General features: G+C 41.1%; 1 protein-coding gene across 2 annotated transcripts in view; it reads right to left on the bottom strand.

Moving 5' to 3' along the window:
* MCPH1 (microcephalin 1) overlaps positions 1 to 24,592 on the bottom strand; it is a 235,243-nt gene that overhangs the window by 168,027 nt on the left and 42,624 nt on the right. For both annotated transcript variants that reach the window (XM_074947793.1, XM_074947792.1), the window contains 3 exons: positions 22,897 to 23,009; positions 7,274 to 7,311; positions 3,802 to 3,964 (listed from right to left, as the gene is read on the bottom strand). In XM_074947793.1, coding sequence (XP_074803894.1) covers positions 3,802 to 3,964; positions 7,274 to 7,311; positions 22,897 to 23,009 — 314 coding nt within the window. The remainder of the gene's footprint in view (positions 1 to 3,801; positions 3,965 to 7,273; positions 7,312 to 22,896; positions 23,010 to 24,592) is intronic.

Genomic DNA, 24,592 nt, shown 5'->3' with positions numbered 1-24,592 from the left:
TTAAATTATACAAGACTAAGGGTAGGGGTGCTGGAACAATTTTTTATAGTGGGTGATGCTTAGACCCCACAGAACCAAAACTGTAAACCCAGTAGGTAATGGAAACAACTTCAAATCAGTCATGTGGCAGCACCCCAAGTTCCAGCACCTATGATTATGGGCCAGATTTTTTAAAGTATTAGGCACTTAAAATATCAGCTAGTTGCCTAGTGCAGTGGTTCTCAACCCGGGGTACACGTACCCAGGGGGGTACACAGAAGTCTTCCAAGGGGTACCTCAACTCATATAGATATTTGCCTAGTTTTACAACAGGCTACATAAAAAGCACTAGTAAAGTCAGAGCAAATTAAAATTTCATACAGACAATTGACTTGTTTAGATCGCTCTATATGCTATACACTAAATGTAAGTACACCTCTACTCTGATATAATGCGGTCCAATATAACGCAAATTTGGATATAACACGGTAAAGCAGCGCTCCGGGGAGCGGGGCTGCTTTACCTCATTATATCCGAATTCAGATTACCCCAAGCAGTTCCTCTGCACCCCACCCCCTTACTGGCTGCCCGCCCCCCTCAGCTTGCCTCCGCTCCGCCTCCACCTCCTCCCATGAGCGAGCCGCAGCTTCGCTTCTTCTCCCTCTCAGGCTTGCCGCGCCAATCAGCTGATTGGCGCGGCAAGCCTGGGAGGGAGGAAGGGAGGGGGAGAGAAGCAGAGTGGTGGTGGCGTGCTCAGGGGAGGAGGCAGAGGTGGAGTGGAGGTGAGCCAGGGCAGAGAGTGGTTCCTCTCCCTACCCAGATATAACCCAGTCTCACCTATAAGACAGTAAGATTTTTTTGGCTTCCGAGGAACGCATTATATCGGGGTAGAGGTGTACAATATTTATATTCCAATTGATTTATTTTAGAATTATATGGTAAAAATGAGAAAGTAAGTAATTTTTTAGTAAGAGTGTGCTGAGACACTTCTGTATTTTTAGGTGTGATTTTGTAAGCAAGTAGTTTTTAAGTGAGGTGAAACTTGGGGTATGCAAGACAAATCAGATTCCTGAACGGGGTACAGTAGTCTGGAAACATTGAGAGCCACTGGCCTAGTAGCATTTTCAAACACCTACGCACCTAACTCCCATTGATTTCATGGAAGTTAGGAACTTAGTGGGATTTTCAAAGGTGCCTGGGTACCTATCTGCTGCTTTAGGTGCCTAATTACCTTTAGAAATCTGGCCCTATGACATTGGTCCTCTGTTCTTGGTTATAAGGCAACAACATGATTGATATACTTGAAACAATAAAAACTATTACATTTTAAATATATATAAGAATACAAGAAATTGACCAAGAAAGCATATTCAAAGCAATCATTATGCACGCCTTCAGACTACATAGTTGTTTGTATACAAGGTTTTCATAAAGCATGTTTTCCAATCTCCTTGTCTTCCTTTTTGTAGATCATAAAAAGGAAGAAACTGTTTTATCTAAAAATAGATTCCCTTAACAGATGTTTCAATAACACTTTAGAAATACTAAAAAAAAACCTTATGATAATCCTTGTGTATTCAATATTTGCAAAAATAGAGCTACAGTGAAACCCCACTATAATGCAATAATTGGGGTACAAAAAATTCGATCATGATAAATGTGGGGTCGCTTCATAGCAGGGTCATGAAAATTTACCATTTCAAGCCCGTCAGTTAAAGTCTTGTAAAAAAAACAACGGTTATCCTAGCGTGTTTTAAACACAAAAGTAGTAATTTAATTACATGTACATGAAAGAAACCTGTGAAATCTACTAAACTAATCATTGCACAGAGTGCAAAGTCAATCTGCTTGCATGAGTCCATAATTTTAAATTTCATCACTTCTTAAAAAAGCTATCTAGTGCGCGGTCTGCTTATTTGCCATGGACTGTTGGCTTCTAGCAAAGTCAAGAATGCTTCTGAGTTGGAGGATTGTGACGCTGTCCACGTCTTGAATTTCCAGCGACCTCAAACTAGCTTTTAGGTGCTTTACTGCCTCGGACACTTTTGGTGGGGAAGTTGAGGTGCCATCATGGTCATCGTAGTCATCATTAGCGCCACTGGTTTCGGGCTCTGGTGGTGCAGCTTCATTCTTCCCGCTGACATTTGCAACAATTTTGCCATCTGAGATGTGTTCATATATGGGGCAGATGTCATCTTCTGAAAACGAGTTGAGGATATCATGATGACTGTGCTCATATTCTCTGAGTGCTTCTTCGACTAAATGTACGTCGTCTTCAATGAATCTTGTAAATTCAGGCTCGTCGTCGTTACCATCATCGTGTGTAGATGACAGAAAAGCTGGACCAAGACCCTTTATCCAGCATCGATCAATGCAACGTGCAGAGATAGCAACCCAGGCTTTCCCGCCAAGGTGACAGACTTCTTTCAAGTTGCGTGATGCCAGTGATGTGTCAAAGGAGGAGTTATCATCTGCTACCATCCGCTTGATCATTGTGCGACGATAGTTTTGCTTAAATACCGATATGATGCCTTGGTCCAGTGGCTGGATTTCTGATGTAGTGTTCTTCGGGAGATAAGAGACTTTAATCTTGCCGTCACGACTTACAAGATCTTCCGCTGGGGGTGGGCAGGGCAATTATCCAGCAGAAGGAGAGCTTTTTGGCTCCTCCTTGAGTTTTTGCAAAGGAGCCCAAACTGCTGGCACGAAAGTTTTATGGAACCAGTCTTGAAATATGGAGCTATTTATCCATGCATTCTTGCTGTTGGTGTATTCAAAGGGAAGGACCCTCATATTAACATGATGAAAAATCTGGGAGACCTCGCTTTTCTGATCATCAGAGGTCTGACTTTGTGACTGCCAGACTTGTTGACGCAAAACAAGAGAGTGACTCGGTCCTTCCTCTGCTTAAAGCCTTCTCATTTGTGACTATTAGTCCTGGTTGCGAGGGTGCGATCGGGTAACATTTTAAAGCATAAACCAGTCTTGTCACAGTTGTAAACTTGATCGGCTGTGTAGCAACCTTCCTCCAGCAACTTTTTAAGCTCAATTGGGTAGGAATCAGCAGCCTCTTTAACAGCTGAGCGGATTTCCCCAGAAACAAGAACTTGGCTTATAGTGTGCCTTTTCTTGAATCTGTCCAGCCAGCCGTTACTCACCTTAAATTTGGATTCATTTCCATTGATAAGGCGATCTAAATTTCTCTGCTTGAGCTTTCAGAATAGAGCCAGAAATGGGAACTCCTTCTGAGTGAGCCTGGACAAACCATTGGTACAAGGCTGAATCTAGGCTTTCGTCATTAGCAAACTTGACCTTTTTACGCTGTAAACCAGTTTCCTCTTCAAGAATGCAGGGTAGGCTACGGAGCTTTTCTTCTTTTTTCCACCCTCGCAGAGTGGACTTGCTAATTCCTAGATCTCTAGCAAGCTGAGTTTATTGTTTGCCCTTCTTTAGTTGATCCAAGGCATACAATTCCTCTTGGGCAGAAAATGACTTGTGTTTGCAAACTGGAATATCCATAATGGAAGAACGCGGTTTATTTATAAATGTCATAAAAAAAGTATTCCAGCAAAACGCGAACAGTATTACGGCCTTAAAGGGGAGCCAACTTATGATTGTGTTATATACGAATTCGCGTTATCACGGGGCGTATTATTGCGAGGTTTGACTCTACATGTTTCAGAACAGAATTCTATTTAATGCAAAAGAATAATGAAGATGCTACTGCTTATGGCAAGTTTTTGATAGGGACGTTATATCTTAGCTAATGCTGAACAAACAAACTTGATTTACTTTATTGTGAAATTCAGATCTCTCTCTTACCCATTCGTAACACACAATCCAGCAGCCCCGGGCAATTCCCAGCATTACATTCAAGGTGCGACGAGGACTCCCTGTAACCACATGAGTAGTCGTTTCACACACATCATCCGAAAACAAAAAGCCTCCCAGTTTATTCACCACCTGAATTATTGCACACTGCTTCCTGCCAAAACACAGAAGGGGGGGCAGGGAATCCACAATCAGTAGAACTCAATATTAAATGTTTTATGTATACACCCTAATAGTTACTGTATAAAAAGTAATGTAAAAATTCAGACAAAACTTTTGCTTAACAGATTTCACTGGGAAATTCCAGTTGTCAACCACCTCCAAACATCAGGCAACATTTAGCCTAAATATTAAACTAGGTGTCTCAAACTCAAATACCTAATTTTAAAGTTTTGTCCCTACTGTGTAGACACCTCAAAACCATCAGAAAAATTACTGTATGTTGGTTCAATCACCAGAGCATGAAGCTCACTAGTACTACAAATTATTGCCACCAGATACAATTCCCACGTAAAATACTGAATGTCCACCTGTAACTAGAGTTCTAAGTATATTATCTATGAGTATGAACATTGAAGTACACAAATACATCATCATGTGACCACTGAGATCTTGGTATCCCTTGAGGAAAGATGATGTATGAGAACTATTTACTGCTGCAGTACTGTAACAAAAAGCTTGATTCCAATGTCTTTTCTGTCCACACACCTGACTTCTGGGAGCTTGAGAGGAAGCTCAGAAACACCTCTACTCAAGATCAAGTAAATTAAGAAACAGCCTGGAGCAGATTTACCCATCTAGTGCAATACTGATCTTCTCAGGAAAAATAGACAGAGCTCATGAGTCAATCAATGCCATCTTGTAAGCTTGTACAGGACATCTCTTATAGCTTGTGGGGCATTTTTTTCATTCCATCCACATTTCTTTCTGCAGAAAGTAACTCAATAAAAAAAGCTCCCAAAATAAATTGGCTAAAACAAAGAGCACACAGAACTCTAAGAAGATCCTAAAAGGATTCTTCAGAGAGACAGCAAAAGCTTTTAAAATGAGATTTAAAGGAAACAAATAGCTTAGCAAATTGACTTCCCACTGAAGGAGATGCCAAGTGCAGAACTGTTTTTAACTTATTTAACTGCCTGAATATATACTTAGGAGCCTAACTTTAGCCCCTCATTTGTGATCATCTTAGCCTTACTTATTTGTCACTGGATATATTTATGCTTCCTTTACCCTGCAAAGAGTGTTTTAGTTAGACAGATATTGTGTTTGATGGTCATGGCAACTTTGAACCCACAGGGATGCTGACCCTACCTGGTCTATATGCTCAGGGGGTAGGTTTTACACACGCAGTTTATCTTGGCTCTTTTTGGTAGCTATATGAGATATGCTCTGGAATGAGAGGAAAGGTCCTACAATATGAATCTGAACTGAAATAGCTCTAAGATCATAGTTTACAATAGAAACTAGCCAATTCGCATTTCAATAAACTACAAACCTACTACATGCAGATTTATGGGTTTGCAATTCCATGAAGCACAATATGGCTAGGTATTGCTGCCGGCCAGTGGGTGATGCTATGCTCTTATAAGAGGAAAACAATGTCAAGACACCACTCATCTCACACCCTATATTTACTTAAATTCCACTGACCCATTTCTATAGCCCTGGCTCCTACTCAGACAGAACAGGCTCTTGGCCGATGGTTTCTCTCTCTCTCTAGAGGGATGCATTTCCTTCTCTTTCCAGAGGTAGTCTGCCCCACCCATATGCTGGGGAACACAACCTATAATGTGCTCTCTATACTCTGAATGCAGTCAGCTCAAAGTAGAAAGCAAACTTTTGAGGGACAAAGTTGGTTACCATTAGCCATATAACGTACCATAACAAACTAAGTGAGTGCAATAATACTCAAATATTAAGCAGATTTAGTAATATATATAAAAGGAGGATCCATGCAAGAAGATTACATTTAATGTGAGAAAGGATGGTTTTGCAATATGGCCATGAGACCTGAGTTATTTTTCCAGCTCTGCCAAGACTACTTCTATGTTTTTGGACAAATCACAACCTCCCTGTGCTTCATTTGTCTCATCTGTAACATGGTGATCATATTTACCGACCTTATAGGGGATGTCATGTTGTGCAATTAAATATAAGGCTTGTGAAGTGCACTGATGCTCTAAAATGGATAGGTGTTATGTGTCGAGTTTCATGAAGCATTAAGAAGATAAAACTAAAAATATATTTTAAGTTTTTCTGCTTCCTGAACTATTATTTTATAATGAAAGTGGAAAAACTGACTGAAACACGGTTAGAAGCTATCTTTAAAGAAATGCTTTAGAAAAGTGCATTTTTAAAGTATTCATCTTTATATAACCATCATGGTTTATCAAATGTTTTCAAATCTGAAACAGACATGTGGGTGGCACAAATAACTCATTTTTTTTTTCAAAGGAATTTAGCATAAAATATAGGACTTTGTTTTTGTCGGATGATCTTTATTTTGTAGGAGTTTAAGGAGAATAAAAAGAGTATGCCAGAAAAATACTAACTCTTCCACAAATATGCAGTGGCATCTGGCTTTTAATGCTTTGTAACCAAGTGTCTAAAAAACCCTAAAAGAAATACTACTTTAACAGCTATTTATGTAAAATAAAACATTTAAATTGATGTTTCAGGCAGTTATGATGTTCTTTACAAAAACAATTCAAATATATAAGGACAAAACCAAAGACAGGTAAAAAGTCCATGCTATTTACTGTATAATCCTCCATTTCCTCCCCAAAACTCCCAATTTATTTCAAATTGAAGTTTTCACTGTAGTTTTATTACCGTTAACTGCTAAGTAGCACAAGTATAACGTGCTCTAGTTCAGTGGCTCGCAACCTTGCCAGACTATTGTACCCCGTTCAGGAGTCTGATTTGCCTATTGTACCCCAAGTTTCACCTCACTTAAAAATTACTTGCTTACAAAATCAGACCTAAAAATACAAAAGCATCACAACACACCATTACTGAAAAATTGCTTATTTTCTCATTTTTACCATATAATTCTAAAATATATCAACTGGAATATAAATACTGTACTTACATTTGAGTGTATAGTATATTATATAGAACAGTATAAACAAGCCATTGTCTGTGTGAAATTTTAGTTTGTACTGGCCTCGCTAGTACTTTTTATGTTGCGTGTTGTAAAACTAGGCAAATATATAGATGAGCTGATGTACCCCTTGGAAGACCTCTACATACCCCAAGGGTACGCGTATCGCAGGTTGAGAACCCATGCTCTAGTCTACAGATTAACACCATGTATTTAAGCATATGCATGCCAGTCAACAGAAGGAAATATATTTCATGGATAACCTACAAATAAATTTAATCCAGTATGTGAAAGCCAAGGCTGTAAACAAGTACAAAATTTACACAGAATAGAAAAGTCACAAAAATATCTAGTACTTACTCAGAGGGCATGCTTGTCATGACTAATGTTCTTGTTGGCTAGAGATTTTAAAAAGGAAGAACAAGAAAACAGTCACAAATATGAAAAAAACTTTTTCCCCACAGAAACTAAGTTGTAAGAGATTCCACTAAAGACACAAAGTTAATCAGGATTAAGACACTAGTTCGCAGGCCTGCTGCATGTTGCAGGAAATAAGATCTCTGAACAGATTACAAGTCACATGATTCCAAGGACAGTGATGTTCAGGCATATCACAAGTGATGCACTTCGGCATCAGGGAAGGCAACCACTAAAAACTGCACAAACACTTTCTGCCATCTGCCCTTCTCTGAAGCATAAACAAATGCTCCAATGGCCCCATCCAAATATGTTAACAATCACTTATATGGACAAAAAATTATTTCTTGGGGGAAAACGTAGAATCTATTATAAAAGGAGGGACAGATCCTTGGAACCCCCTTGTGACAACCATTTGTTAAGATACAAGAGTAAAACCACCAATGTGGTGCCTGGGCAAGAGACGGTGCAAACAAGATGGTTCTGTAATACTAGTTTCAGCTGGTGATAATGATTAATACTTCAAATTGGTTTATAAAAACTTCACTCCAATGCCATTGTACAGCTACCATACTTTGAGTTACACCTTCAAGCTGGTAACCAATCATTAGAAGAAAATTAGGTATATTACCAAGATACAGAATATATTTATTCTCTTAGCAAGTCTATGCTTTTATTTAACATAGAAAATTGTGGCAAAGTACTTATTCATCTTTCTGAAGCATATAGCATCAACCTGTCTACCCAAAAAACAGATATACCTAAAATAAGTTTTCCAAAAACTGAAGGCAAGCAGATCTGCTTAGTACTATATTACATATACTACCCACAGTAACAAAACAGTATGTAAGGTCTGTTTGAAAATATTTGTCTGATTCATATATTGTTTTAAATAAATCTGTGTTCTAGAGTTTTTCCTGAAAATCTATTGATCCACAGGAGACCCACACAGTGTCTCTTCTAATATTTCCCCATGCCATTCCACAACCCCAAGTTTGCTGACCCCTCCCCACAACTACTTTCCTTTGAATCATGTACATAGTTGAGAATGCTTAAGATACTGTAAATCAGCTTAAGGCTTGTAGCACAGGCTCAAGAGGTGGCTGAAAGCCTCACTGCATCTTACTTATTAATGAATCACAATTAGAGAAAGAACAGACCCACAGTATAAACTCCCCTACCAGTGCAGAATAGTTCTCCATTGTATAGTTAAGTAATTTATCCACTATAAGAAGAGGAGAGTTCCTTGGAATTATTTTACTAGACTAATGGCTTTTACTTTGCAGCAAGAATGCATTTTCATTCTTTGATGTGAATGGGCTTTAAATAAACAATTTGGCTTCAGATTATACAGTGAGTTATAACTATCAATGTTGTAAATACGTTCACATTTTTCCTTTTGCTTAAATGCTTTGTTCCTATCCTGCATTAATTAAATATATTATTTTTAAAAGAAATGGGACAAGGACACAGAAAAGCCATTAAAAGACAGTTTTCAGAGTTTGAAATAGACAATAAAAACTTAAAGGAAATTCCAAAGAAGAGAGACTAACCACAGTTCAGCTTTTGGGAAATAAATACACTAACACAGAAACAGAATTTTTAGAAATGTATATATCGGTACATTCAATTTGCGAATAACTGAAGGGGCGATCACTAGCAGCCAGCATGGATTTACTAAGAACAAATCACGCCAAACCAGCTTGATTTCCTTCTTTGACAATGTAATTGTTTTGGTAGATAGGAGGAATGTGGTGGACATAATATATCTGGACTTCAGCAATGCTTTTGATACAGTCCTACATGACTTTCTGATAAACAAGCTGGAGAAACGTGGGCTTGATGGACCTACCATTGAATGGCCACATAATCGGTTACACAACCTCAAACAAAGAGTCACTGTTAACGGAACGATTACTCCTGGGGGAATTCTGCACCACTGACAGGGATGCAAAGGGAAGTTGCAAGAGCAGTCACGCACCACACCCTAGCAGCGCAGTTACACCATTTCAGGCAGCTGGCAGAGAGGTGGCTCCTACCCTGAGCTGGGATTGGCCGGGCTGGAGGCAGGAGAGGATGGGACTTCCTCTTCCCCTGCAAAGAATGGCTGGGGCTGTATCAGACCCACCTCCAGAAACCTCCCCCAGCTGCAGAAAGCTCAGCATCCTTCCATGCTTCCTGCCCCCATCGCTCCTCAGCTGTGGGGAGAGGGGTCACTGTGCGGGGAGCTGCTCCCGCATCCACCCAAGCCCCCTGCATCTGGACCTCCCATACCCAGATAGCCTCACCCCGTACACACAGAACTCTCCTAGCCCTCCATACCTGAACTTCACCCCACTGAATCTCAACTCTGCATCTGGAGCCCCCCTTCACCCAGACTTCCTGCCTTCAGACCCCAACCCCTGTACCCAGACCACCCCCCACTGAGCTCCCTGCACTCAAACCCCCACCCTGATGAGCCCCAGCCCCCTACACCACCCTGAGCCCCCACATGCAGACCCCCAGCCAGACCCCTAACTAGATGCACCCAGACCACCACTCCACCAAGCCCCACTCCCCCAGCACCCAGACCCCTCCGCGGAAGCCCCAACCACTTTCACCTGCAAGCCCCTGCAGAGTCCCATTGTCCCTGCACATGGAACCCCCACAATGAGCCTCTGTGCATCCAGATCCCCCCCACTGAACTGCCTACACCCATACTGTCCCACACAGAATCCTCTCACCCTACACTTGGATCCCACCACACTGAGCCCCTTCTACACTTGGATCCTGCCTGGGTGAGTCTGCCTGCCCCACACCTGGTGTAGAGGGGCAGGGCCTCGGGGTGTTTCTGGGACAGGCCTAGGCCTTGTGCTGTGTCAGAGTCGGGTGCAGCCTCACACTGAGTCTGTGTCCTCAGGGTGGGGTTGCCGCAGGGTGATCTCCCGCCTTCCTACAGCCAGTGGCCTGTGCTCCCCACTGCCATGCTGGAGCCTCTGCATTTATTTACTGACAAATAAAACTTGCAGAATTTTTAATTTTTTGGCACAGAATGCCCTTAGGAGTAAATGATGGCAATTTGGAAGGAGGTCTCAAGTGGGGTTCCACAGGGATCAGTTCTGGATCTGGTGTTATTTAACATCTTTATTAATTATCTGGATGTAGAAATAGAGAGCATACTGATCAAATCTGCAGATGAGACAAAACTGGAGAGGGAGGTGCTGCAAACACTTTGGAGGATAGAGCTAAAATTCAGAGGGATCTTGATAAATTGGAGAACTGGGCTACAGATGACAAAATGAAATTCAACAAAGACAAATGTAAGGTACTACACTTAGGGAAGAAAAACCAAATGCACAAATACAGAATGGGGGATAATTGCTGAGAAGGATCTGGGAGTTGTAGAGGATCACAGCCTCAGCATGAGTCAACAATACGATGCTGATGCAAAACAAAATTAAAAAAAAAATGCAATTTTGGGTTGCATTAACAGAGGCATAACATACAAGTCACGGGAGGTGATAGTGTCGCTCTACGTGATGCTGGTTAGGCTTCAGCTAGAGTACTGTGTCCAATTTCGGTCACCAATTTAGAGAAACTAGAAAAGATCCAGAGGCAAGCAACAAAGTTGATAAAAGGAATGGAATGCAAGCCAAATGAGCAAAGGTTGAAGGAACTGGGTATGTTTACTTTGGAAAGAGGAGATTAAGGGAGGACATGATAGTGGTCTTCAAATACTCGAAAGGCTGCCATTAAAAAGATGAAGAAAAGTTGTTCTCTTGCCACAGAGCACAGAACAAGAGGCAATGGGTTCAAACTACAGCATAGGAGATTTAGAGTACATAAAAAAAAATTCTAACTGTAAGAAAAATAAGACAATGAAACAGACTGCCTAGGGAAGTCATGGAAGCTCTTTCATTGCAGGTTTTCAAAAAGAGGCTGGATAGCCATCCATCTTGGATGGTTTAGATTCAACAAAACCTGCAACTTGGAAAGAGATTAGACTAGATTGACCCTTGCATCTGACTTTATGCTTCTATGATTCTACACATATACAGAAACAGGACCAAAAAAAATGTTTGTGTTGAAAACAGACAAGCGCTAGCCACAGTTATGAAAAATATTTTTGAAAAGATTTATATTAATTATACTTGAGATTTCGGAAACACTGCTGTAAATTACACAGACATATAATAGTTCAAAAGTAAAAAATTATAGAATACAAAAGAAATTAAACAGTCAAGCATAGAGGAATAACAAAGTAAACAAAAAGAAAAACAATGCAAAAAGTGAGGTGGTGTGCTGAAATGGTGGTGATAAATATGAGTGATAGCTGAAGATTAGCCAATGTGAAAAGCTATTAACTCAGTCCTGCTGCACCTTAACTAGAAACGTACAATGCATCTTACCAAACACTTAACTTGCTAATGGTAGCACCTGCTGATTGTACGTCTGTACTTATTGCTATCCTAATGACTGGAAAGAAGATTTTTAATGTACATATCTAAGATAATTAAATTTCATTCTTTTTTTAGCCAAAAGATTTTCCACTTTATTTTTGCCAAATTCACATAAGCTGTTAGTGTCAAATAGCTCTTGGAAACTTCATCAGCTTAATACAATTTCCTAAAAAAACAAATCCAGCTTCTGGACTTTTCATTTTCATATTAGGCACTCAAATACATCCCTCCAATAAAGTCCGTTTCAACCTGGATCCAGGTGATATGGTCCTGTTTACTACCAGCATGGGGCATATTTCCTGTGGGCAATGTCACGGAAGCCATTAGGAGAATATGGTGGATAGCAAAAATACTGGCGCAATCAATAGTTAGATTGTATATCTGTAAAACACTAAGAGTCAGATCCACTGTGGCCACTTTACACCGAGGGCAAGGGCTAGAGCCATGTAAAGAAGTCCTAAAAAGCCCCATATCTAGCTGTGAAAGGATTGCACCAGCACAGGCACTGCAAAAGGTAGCCATAGTGGGTGTATTGGGGCAGGGGTTGGGGCAACAGAGGCTTATGGAGGGTAGGGCCCCAGCATGCCATGCTGCAGAGATCCCAGGCAGCACTGTGGCACATAGCACAGCCCAGAGAGGCTGCTGTAACTTAGGGGCTAAGTTACACTGAGGCCTCTCCAACCCCCAGAGGCCATGGGCTGGGAGACCACAAAGATGGCTTTAAAAGACTACAGTTTCCCATCCAATTCCCTCCGCCTGGGTGGCAAATCTCATCCTATGTACTTATATTACTGTGGGTTGCCTCAGCACGAACTCAATACTTTGGAATACATTAGTATTAACAGTCAGGTTCCCAACTTTGCTGAACTTGCATTCAAAGATATGTTACCTCAAATCTACCACAAAAGCTGCTTAACTGAAGGTCAATACACAGAGTTCTAGTACAGCCCTCATGCAGCTGCTTCTCAAGCCTATAAACTGAGATATTGGCTGCAGCCTACAGGGCACATAGTCAGGGTGTAAAAACTGCTGGGTCCACACAACTGTGGATCCTTCAGCCTGTCCTGACACCACTCCCTTTAAAGACAGCCTTGTGGGGCCATCAGAGAGCCTCTGGAGCACACAGAATGGATACAGCGACTAGCCTGTGTGAATGCTCCGTCAGTAGCTTCTCTTTTAAAACGTCTACCATGAGGCTTAAGGAACACCAAATTCACCCAGAAGTCCATATGCAAACTACGAACTGGGGTGAATTTCACTCCCAATGAACAGTTATTCCCTCTTCATTCAGAAGTGCACATTTCTGTAAGCTAGGTGTCATCTATTAAGCAGATGTGTCCTATTGCTTCAATAGGACAATCAATGTGTTTTAAGATGGTTGGCCAGTAGAAAACTGAGCCAAACTATGTGTTTTAATTTTTAGTTCTACATTTTTTAAATTAATTGCTTTTACTCCCTTTTCCCCTTTTATATACACTATCTACACTAGTTGTGTCTGGTTTATTTTACATTGTGCTTTTATCATAAAACATGTTCTGAATTAGCAGTTTCTTTTCTAAATGGTAAAAAAAAAAAACATCTGGGGAGCATCACTGAGTTTCTAAAGCACTTTTATACCAGAATTATTGTTAATAAAACACTGGAAAAGGTGGCATTAGGCAAACCGACCCTTTTTATTTATCATTCATCTGTGATTCCTAAAGACCTTCACATTCGTATTCTAAAACAGAACACATTTTTCCCAAATGACACAAAGTCTGGAAGGCATGCTGTGTTATAAATTAGACACCTATAGGACCTTTACATGATTTCTGCTTTTTCTTTAAGTCTTTCTCATAAATACAGTTGCATTAAATATTTCATTTTAGAGTCTGCCAACAAGCATATTTTTTCCAAGTCACATGAAATATAAAACATGTATTTCAATACCTCTCAAAGGAAACAGCATTTATAAATCCTGCCAATACTTAAAAACAATGTGATATTTCCTGTATGTTAACTGACCTATTCTGCAGAGAGACACACCCAACCTCCAAATTTGTTCTCTTACTGCTAAATAAAATGCATCCATGATAAAAATTTGCTTGGAACAATAATATTTTACATTTGTTCCTGGCTAAGTTCTGGACGTAAGGTCTGAGGAAGTTAGGTGTCTCATCCTCACAGGCCAAGTAGAATTTGTCCAAGCAACATATGCCACCTATTTAATATGCACTACTTTTTCCAAATATTCCCCTACCGGCTGTACCACTAAACCTGGAGAAAGCCATAACCTAGAGTGGAATTATTTCAGTGACAAAGGAAATAGGACAACAAGTGCTTTTCATCTACTCAACCAGATGAGAAAGCCAGGTAAAAACTGAACTTTCAATATTTGGTGCTCAGACAGGTTACTCAGATGTTCATCCTGCCAAGAGTTTGGCCGGGGAATCATTCCTAGTGGTGATCACACACTAGATAACTAGTTTGGATTTGTCAAGTCCAGTTAAAAGCAAAACAGAGTGAAAGAACAATATTCCATTTGTTTAGGGATGCCCTACTCCATCTCCTCTAGGTCATGTGCTTGCCTTACCAGCTCCCAGGCCTCTGCCAGTGGCTCAGAACTAAGGGACATACTTTCAGTGTTCACTGTTGCATTTTAGAAATCAAGTACTTCAATGACCAGGTCCATAACACAGAAACACAGGTCCCTCCTAGAAAGATGGAAAGGTAGACCAGCACCATAAAATTCCCATCACAGTACCCAGGAGACTGGAGTAGCGACAGAGGCTCCACGCCCTCATAAAAGCCAGGGAAATTTGGAGTGGGAAGGAGAAAATCTTCTCTCCTTTCCAACAGCCAGATACTTTTACAAAGGCAGGGAGAATGGCTTCAAATTAAAGACATGAGATGAACAAGAAAGAGGAAACCCCCTGCAGACCCTAGAGTCAGCATTCTGGTAGGAATCCCAATATCCCACCTTCAACACCCCCGCCGTCCCCCCAGTATACTGGGCTAGATGGACCTTTGGTCTGACCTAGTATGGCTGTTCTTATGTAAGAAAAGTTAGACAGGGAGAGATTAAATTGTTTAAGTCAGAAAAGAAGTTCAGGAGAGGGAGATTTAAGAGGCAGAAGAAAGAATACAACAGAGAATGCCAAAGATAACAGGCGAAGGGAGAGAGTAGAAAACAAGAAACACACAAAGATGACAATTTGGAAAAATATACACCATGGACTACTATTGGAAAAAAGGAGAAAAAGAGGATGAAATAAAAAAAGAGAAAGTTTGGAAAAGAGACACAGTAGAGGTCACACATTTTAAAAACTGCTCTGAATCTAATTTTAATCCTGTAAAAATACCAATTACTGACTAATGTATGCTCATCTCTCCAAATGATCTGGAGGCAGATCTTGCACATTTTACTTTTTATTAAAACATTGAGCAATGTGAAAAAAGTTTTTTCAAAGTTAATTCGGAGCAGTTGTGACGTTGCACTCCATAATGTTTTATGGAAATATGCTTATGAGTGTGAATATAATTTAACTGGAATATGCTTTATGCAAAAGGTCTCTTGTAAGGTATCATTACAAAGCTTATGATCTACTGAGTGTGTTTATCCTATTTGCTTGCATGTATTGTATCTATGTCTGAAGTTAAGAAAATAAGATATAAACTTGTATTACTGATGTAAACCCATTAAGTGGAAGCCATGAAGGGTGCTTCAGAATCAATGACCTGTAAATGACCTCTGTTTACTTGCAAACCTTCCTGGGTAGTGTGGACCAGCCTTGGAAGAATGGGGGCTGGGGTCTCCCAGGACATGTGAACATGTCACCTGATGCTGGAATCCATCTTAAACCTGGTGCTTTTCCATTTAGGAGGGATGAGGACCCAGGGAGACTAAAGATTCCCCCCTTGTGCCAAAGCTATAAAAGGGGGTGGAACAGAACAAAGGGGGCTGCAGTCATGAGAAATCCCCTAGTTACCACTGAGCTGGAACTAACAAGAACTGTACCAGGGAAAGGATTGGGTCCAGACTAGGAAGGAGTCTAGTCTGTGAAAGAAGCTTATTGGAACATTTCTGAGGGTGAGATTTACCTGTATTCAGTTTCTTAATGTATTAGGCTTAGACTTGCGTGTTTTTGCTTTTATTTTGCTTGGTGACTTACTTTGTTCTGTCTGTTATTACATGAAACCACTTAAATCCTACTTTTTATACTTAATAAAATTACTTTTGTTTATTAATTAACCCAGAGTAAGTGATTAATACCTGGGGGAGCAAACAGCTGTGCATATCTCTCTAACAAGGTTATAGAGGGCGGACAATTTATGAGTTTACCCTGAGTAAAATGGATTTATTTGGGGTTTGGATCCCATTGGGAACTGGGTGTCTGGGTGCTGGAGATAGCGTGTCTGGCTCAGCAGGGCAGGGTTCTGGAGTCCCAAGCAGGCAGGGAAAATGGGCTCAGAGGCTATTCCAGCACGTCAGGTGACAGTCCCAAGCGGGTCTCTGTGACCGAACCTGTCACAGAAGTTTTATGCTCCTACAGCAACAATTTCAATTAAAAAGTTAGCACAACTATGACTGGACACATACAGAAAAAACCCACCTTCAACCATTACTCTAATTGTTTAAATGTAGGTGGTTTAGTTTCCTGGTCCCTTGACAGATGAATCTGCTTGCTTCCCCAACTGGCTTGTTGTTTAACTTAATAGTTTGTTGGTTTTCAGTTAATACACCACCACCACCACTATAGGAATTTGCTTTTTAAATATAAAAAATGAAATTTAAAAGCTGACATAAGTGCCAATGAAGTTATTTAAAGCCACAGTTTGTGCGTGTCAACAGTTTCAGCTTTAAAAGTCAGTTTCTGTCTCTTTTGGAGTTTGCACCCCCATGAAAATTAATATTTCTTCACCCATCCCCAACAATGGCAGCACACCTTGTGTTAAAAAGCTATCAGTCAAATGTTGCAGTTTGCACTGAGGCAAAACTGCCACTGATTTCAAAGCTAATGAATCTGCAGCTTCAAGCACCTTTTATGTTTTCTGTAATGAAGAAAGGCACAACTATTTAAATAAGTCTAATATACAAAAGAAGTAAAATAAATCTTAACAGATTCTCTTCAACCTACAGTATGCATCCATAAAGAAGTGGTTAATTTAAATGTATAAAGACAAACCTACAAACTAATTCACTTAATAAAAGTGTTATATTACTAATACAAAAAATTATGTCAATTGCTAATGAAATGGAAAAAGGAAATCTGTTGTTCAGAGAGATTTACAACGATCTTCAAGAGCTGTATGGATATAATTTAAAATGCAGTTCCGTAAACTAGACTGTTTCCGACATACAGAATTATGCCAGATATCAGTTAGCTTGCAAAGGATATTCATTTTCCAAAAGTTAAATATCCCAAATGGGAGGATCTCATCAGCAGTGGCTTTTCCTCTTGGTGATTTTCATGCCAAAAGGGGAACAGATTCAGTTTTATACTGACTCATCAATAAGGCAGCTGCAGCCCACTGAATTGCTTTGGTTTTCTGGCATGATAATGACAACCTCAAAATAACAATTAGGTACCCAACAACAGTAACTAAACTTTCAGTTGTTTGCCATAGAAGCTATATTTTACCTTTGTGCAAGCCTCCACTGATATCAGTGTGAGTTCTACTGTAAATTAAGGATACTAATGTAGCCTGTAAGTTTATATTTATGGTCCAGGAGACAAAGTAAGGAATTTGCCCCCTCTGTAGAAGGTGTAAGACACCCTGGGATAGATGGTAAAAAAGCAAACAAGTGTATTAATATCTGAAAGTGGTAAACAGTGGTAAGATGATTGTATACAGGAATTTTGCTGGGAATGGGATACTGTATAGACCAGTGATTCTCAACCAGGGCTCCGGGGCCTCCTAGGGGGCCACAAGCAGGTTTGAGGGAGGCCACCAAGCAGGGCCAGCATTAAACTCCCTGGGGCCCAGTCAGAAAGCTGAAAGGGGCATGGGGCTGAAGTCCAGGGCCCGAAGCCCCACCACCCAGGGCTGCAGCCAAAGCCTGAGCAATGTAGTTTAGCAGGGGCGCCTCTGGCACACAGCCCGAAGCAACTGCCCTGCTTGCTACCCTTTAATGCTGGCCTTGGCTTTTATATGCAGAAAACCAGTTACTGTGGCACAGGTGGGCCGGGGAGTTTTTATAGCATGTTGGAGAGTGGGGGGGTGGACTCAAAAAGAAAAAGGTTGAGAACCCCTGCTATAGACTATACCTATAAATTTCAGAAATACTATAGATTCACAGATAAGGCCAGAAGGATCCACTGAGATCATCTAGTCCCGCGGTTCTCAACCCAATTAACACACAGCTACGGCCCAACTGTGTGCTAAAGACCACCGGGCTGCACGGTGGGGACTGGGTTCGTGGCTGCCCTGCACAGTGGGGTCCAGGCTGCCCAGCCCGGCGGGGGTCTGGGATTGGGACTGCTGGCTAAGCCAGCCCCGCGGCGTCCAGGGCCGCCACCCAGCCCTACAGGGTCTGGGGTTGGGGCTACTCTTGTGCGTTTAGCCATGCAGCAGCCAAGCCATCAGGTGCAGCACTGCCAAGTTCGGGTGCAAAGGAGTGCTGTGGTTCTGAAACAGTAGATCCATCCAGAGTGGCAGTCGCAGTGGGGTGGCCACAGAGAGGTCCAGCAGCATGCCGAACCAGCGTTCATGAGGCCAAACCGGGGCTATTAGGATAACCTTCGCCTTGTCCTGTTTGATCTTCACAAGGAACTTATGGATTAATGGCACCATTGGGAAGGCGTACATTAGAGCCCACAACTATGGGAGCAAAAAGGCGTCTGATAGGGAGCCCCATCAATCCCCCGAATCGAGAAGAATATGTAGCACTTTCTGTTCTGCCAGGACGTGAACAAGTCCACCCAGGGAGTCCCCCATCTTCGGAAGATCACGCTGACCACCTCCGGTTGGAGAGATCACTCGTGGCGAGATGAGAAGGTTGTGCTGAGGCAATCTGCCACCATGTTCCTGGCTCCAGGGAAGTGTGCAGCCATGAGATGAATGGCATGCTGCTCACAGAAATCTCAGACAGAGAGCTTCTTGACGAAGAGCTGACGACCGGACTCTGCCTTACCTGCTGATGTAAAACATTGTGGCCTTGTCCATCAGGACCTGCACCACCTTGCCCTTCAGGTAAGGCAGAAAAGCCTGGCAGGCCAAACGATTGTCTTGGGACCAACAGCCTTGAGTGCTAAGATTGCTCTGGTGGGCCCCCCAGCCAAGGTCCAAGGCACTGGAAACCACAATCAGCGACAGGGCCACAAAGGTGATGGGGCTGAGTTCCTGGCTTCAATCTGCGGGTCTGTCCCAGGAAATGCAGTCCTCCATCCAGGACCCCCCCTTTGATGGGAGTGGGCTCTTCTTGGAGCAAATGGCTGCGAGGCTGCATGGACTCAAGGACACTCAAGCTACCCTCCACTCACTAGGCTTGCATACACTGCAATCAGCAAGGAGACAGTTCAGGCCACCCCCATCTTCTAGGCCTTGGCCTCCCCGGCAGGGCTTCTCTAAGAAAAGAGATGAAGTCATGGCATTCAGCTGTCACCGTTGCCCCCTACTTCCCGTTCACCTGTCCAGCTGAGCTCCTCAAAACACCAAGGGGATCAGAGCACTAGTTTTGAGGGTGCGCTCAAGGATGGTGCCCAAGCATGCCTCAGAATCCAGCACCCTAGTCATTCCTCAGCCACCTTTCGGTCTGCTTGGTTGCAAGTAACCTCAGACTGCTGGGTGCTTGACATAATATCTCTGGGCAACACCCTGTAATTTTCGGCCTTCCCTCCTTTCCGTGTCCTCTTCAGGGACACCTCCCACGAGCAACTCCTCATTCAAGAAGTGGAAAACCACCTATGGCTGGAAGGGGAGGAGGTCCCTCGGGACATGAGGGGAAAAGGGTTCTACTCCCGCTATTTCTTAATTCAGAAATGAAAGGGGGCCAAAGACGCAATTTTGAAATGCTGCCAAATCGGCCGCATCCCAGGCCATCCGGAGGGAGCTCCTCGCCACAGCAGTATCCTCCTCCAAAATGGTGGCAAACTTCTGGCCCAGGTCCTCAGGCAGGGAGTTTTTAAACTTGTTTAGGGAGTCCCACAAAATTAAAGTTGTGTCTGCCCAGTGGGGCTTGATGGCTAGACACTCTAAACTGAAGGCTGACCATTGAATAAACTTTCCTTCTGAAAAGGTCCAACCTCTTGCCATCTTTATTTTTCGGTGTGGAACTCGCCTGCCCCTTTCATTGGCCACAGAACCAGCGATCCCGGGGGCAGGTAGGTATACAAATATTCAAACCATTTAGCAGGCACAAAATATTTCTTTTAGGCCCACTTGGAAGTTGGGGGGGGGGGATAGAGGATGGGGTTTGCCACAGGGCCTTGGCTATCTTTAGAACCGCTTTGTGCACAGGATATGTGACCTGTGAGGGGGTTGATGCTGTAAGCACATTGAATAGGTTGCCCAATTGCTCCACCATTTCCTCCACCTCCAAGCCCAAATTCAAGGCCATCCTTCACAGCATTGCTTGGTGCTCCTTGAAGTCATCAGGTGAGCTAGCCCGCCCAGGCCCTGCAACTGCCTCATCTGGCAACAATTGTACCACTGGGGAAGAGGCTGGGACTGCCTCCTTTGCAGTGGACACCTGCTGCTCTCCCCCAGTGTCAGAGTCTGCTCCGCTCACCGATCCCCGTACCATGGTTGCTTCTCTGAAGCGGCAAGGGAAGACTGCTGCCAGGATCAGCATGGGGGAGGCATGATTATATTGTTATTTTGACAAATAAAATATGCAGAACTTTGAAATATTGTGTGCAGAATTTTAAGATTTATTGGCATAGAATTCCTCCAGGAGTATAGGGAGTGCAGCAGTCAAGTCTGAAGGACCTGGTGTATCTGTGGCAGCCGGACCGTCTTTAGATGATCAAAGCTCTACTGATGATGGGTCCAGACCAGCACTCAGACTGAATGAGCCAACGCCTATCCTCTTGCTTTCGTACCAAGGTGACCGATTGAACTTTCTTTTTACGTGCTTTACCTTCTAATCTGGGAGTCTTCACTGGAGCCAGTTCTTTAAGGTCAAAATGTAATGTCCCACCCGACCTGAAGTGGCTTGGGGGGGAAGCATGTTTCTTATGGACAGTCCTCAAAGAGGATCTGTCCTTATGCCCATAAGAGTGCCCTCTAGTCTCATGGGGAGCCCTAGAAGAGTCTTGGGGCTTAGATGTTGGCACATACTTGGTGGGCGCTGTTGGTCAGTTGAGGCTGTATAGGGAGGTCTCCCTGACCCGGATCAGAGAGGGGCCTCGTAGCCTTCTCCATCAGGTGCTTTCATAGGTGAAGCTCCCAGGCTTCTCGAGTTCTGGGTGGGAAGGAGCAACAGATACTGCACTTTGCAGAGATCTACATCTCACCTAGACAGTACAGGCATCATTGATGTTCAACACTAATGGAGAAGGAGAGAGGGCTGGAGACACAATTCTTCAATCCCAGTTAATATAGCGATAACCTTTTCGCTTGTGAGAATGTATTAAAATCAATCATCATCCAAAATACTTCTTATGGGAGTCCTGATTCTAAACAAACTTTTGAAGGAAAATTACCTATAGATTATATTGTTTCCCAGACTGTTTTTTACAGGTTAAATAATAACTTGAGCAGATCACATTTCAAAATGAGTATCTGTAACTAAAGTAGCAAGATCAAACACAGCCTTATACAACTGGAATTCTGCAGAACCACTCTTGGGTTCAATTAGACTGGAAGCAATAGCAATTTATGAACTTTTGAAAGAGCCTTTGAATTTGTATTGTGATCAGATGGATTCTGCTATACTGCTTGCATATTGCATTATGTAATATGCTTAATGCTAAGCAAGCAAAATAAAAGTTAAGATAAACAAGGATCCCAAAATAGATAAGAGCAATGAGATAAAATTGGAACTATTGTATACACTTGTGGTAGTAAATAATTTACACAGACTAAAGATGAATGAATCAGTGACAACAAATCTGATACAAAATCTCAATCACTGCTATTGTAAGTAGTCCTAACAAAGATTGAATGGTGATATTTTCTGGGGGTGCAATACAGTGTCATATTTGTGTGGCAAACCATGAAATTGTTCTGACTAAATTCTTCAAAATAGTGGTCCAGAAATCTTCAAATATAGCAACAGCTGCGATTTCAGCAAGTCTGTTCTCTTTCTTTTTAAAGAGAATCTGTCTGTGAACAGTTAAAAGAATCAAGTAGCATAAAGGCAGGAAATAAAGTCATAATTTCAACCCAAAGCAACCATTGGTCTATCTAGTCCAGCAAGTTGCTACCAAGAGTGGCATTTAATTTGGAAGCTCTCTAATAATTGCACCTACTTAATATTTCAATGTAGAAGGAAAATAGGTCTTTTAATCAGCAGATCTCTGAAATTCTTTAGACAGACATTCATTGAAACACATGAGCTAGCTTTCTATCCTACTTTAGCTGATTTATACTTCATCTCTCTGCATTCTCTCTGGGTGATTTTGTCTGCAAGAAACTTCAGCCATCTTTACCTTCATTCTTCCATTTGGTACATAGTGTGTTAATTTACTTTTACCAGTTATATTTGCTGCTAATCAATTTTACATTTACCAAGAACAAGGTTTTTAAAAAGTGAAAAACTAGAAGGATTAAGTGACCGTAGTTCTATAGTGATGCTTCATCTTCCAAGTTTTACATTCAAGTCCTGCTTGAACCATAAATTGTTTAGTACTATACATCACATAGAAGTGAAACCCACTTTGTTTAAATGGATGCTTCACAATACAACTGCTAAAAATATCACAATTAGTAGTTCTCTGATAAAGAGAAACTTAAGGCATGTTTCCAAGTCATATTCTAATACACTGACAATCATATGATGTAGTTCATACATAGTCAAGCCTCACTAGAGTAGGCCGTCTAGGCCTTCCTATTCAATATTCACCCAAAATATAAATAAAAAAATGACAGAAAATTCAATAGATCATTTTGCATTGCATACTGATGAAAGTTATCTTTTAAAGGTGTTAAAATTATATATTACATATAAAAAATGGTCTTGCCATTGTGTCTACGAAGACTGACCTTTTTGATTCTCCCAGTTTTCTTTGATTCCCCACTGGGCTTATTCTTCTTTTCATTAAAAACTTCACAAGAGCCATCTGTAGCCTCACATACTGAAGTTTCATTTTCAATTCCTAAAAACCAAGTGCATTACAAGTTTAGAACCTTGCAGGGAAAGCAAGGTGCAATCTGGTAAAAAAAATTCTAAAAAAAGGTTTTGGAAAGCTTTTCACCCAAGTACCACCAAATATGATTGAAACCTTTTCAAAATATAATTTGCATATTAACATTTGTCGTGTTTACTTTTCTATTTCACTGAAACTATGACAGTGCATTTACCCTCCTATGTCTCTGGTTTAGCCTCACAATTTCTAGTCTCATGCACAGTGGCACAATGATACAGTATCTGGATTTTCAAAACACACAAAGGCATTTTTATTTAGAAAAGTATTCAAAATTTCTTTGTATCCACACAAAGCCTAAATTTGGGGATTATAAAGCACAGATGTTTGAATTTTTCCTTATATGTCAGTGTACATTAGCCTACTTAAAATAAATTGGCGGTCTCAGACCTATTTTCAAATCATACCCCCAAACGCAATTGGCACCTTGTCATCAGGAAGAGGACTAAATGGGCATGGAGCCTAGCTACTACTCGAAATATGGCCCTCCAGAAGAAGATAGCACATTGATAGGGAGGCTGCCAAAAGGAACCATGCACTGTCATTGCCTGTGCTGTATCTGTTCTGTGATCTAATAACTTTCAGTCTCCAGGGCTGTCAAAACCACTTTTGAGAAGATAATTTGCCTGATTAAGATATTTACTCTTTGATCAATCTTTTGATAAATGCAGGTTTCATTACTGAAGATTTAACTAGGTCATTATTGCCAATTTAGTTTACTAGAGTCTAGTCTAGGCCATTGCACAATTTTTCATTTCAAAATGTTAATGTCTTGTTAAAGAAAGTTTAGTGCCCCAGGTATTCGAAATTCAACTCCCCCCAAATAAGCTGATTTTCTATTTGTTTTAGGGGATAAAATACAAAAGTGTACTAAATCAATATTTATGAATATAGCTGCATTTAAAACTTGACCAAGCAAAATGAATCGTATAAATGATTTTTTTTTTAAAAATCTTCATTAGTAAAATCTAAAACTTTCAAATTCTCTATCAAGCATTTTAAAAAATGACTTCTTAAAAGGACAAAAATATGGCAAATAATTTAAGAACAAAAAAAGTGTCATTTATCCATTATTAGTGTTTAAATTTTTTCAGTTTTAATCTAGTTAAGTGTTCTACCATTTCTTCTATTTAATGTGTGTGCCTTACTATTTTAATTTTATCATCTAAGTTATGAGTAAGTTTCACTTGGTTTTAGAGTGTCACATTCTGGTTCTCATAGAACAGAAAAAAGCTGATAAGTTTTAATTCCAACACTGCAGAGTAATATTTACATAATGAAATTTCTCACTAATCCATGAAGGCATATACCTTAATATTACATTTCAGGTAAAATCCTTTCATATGGAAAAGCTAAAATCGGGATTTAATTTAAATTAAAGTGTCCTTTTAAATTAAGAGTAGCAATTACGTAGCTTTAGCATTATTGGTTTATTTTATATATATATATTATTTGAATTACATTTGTGCCTATGGGCCCCAATCATAGACCAGGATTCCATCAGGCAAGGAACAAGGTCAGCTCCCAGACTGCTG

This window comes from Natator depressus, chromosome 3, assembly GCF_965152275.1.
Source record: "Natator depressus isolate rNatDep1 chromosome 3, rNatDep2.hap1, whole genome shotgun sequence".
NCBI lineage: Eukaryota > Metazoa > Chordata > Testudines > Cheloniidae > Natator > Natator depressus.
The sequence above is the reverse complement of the archived record's forward strand: the minus strand, read 5'-3'. Positions and strand labels throughout refer to the sequence as shown.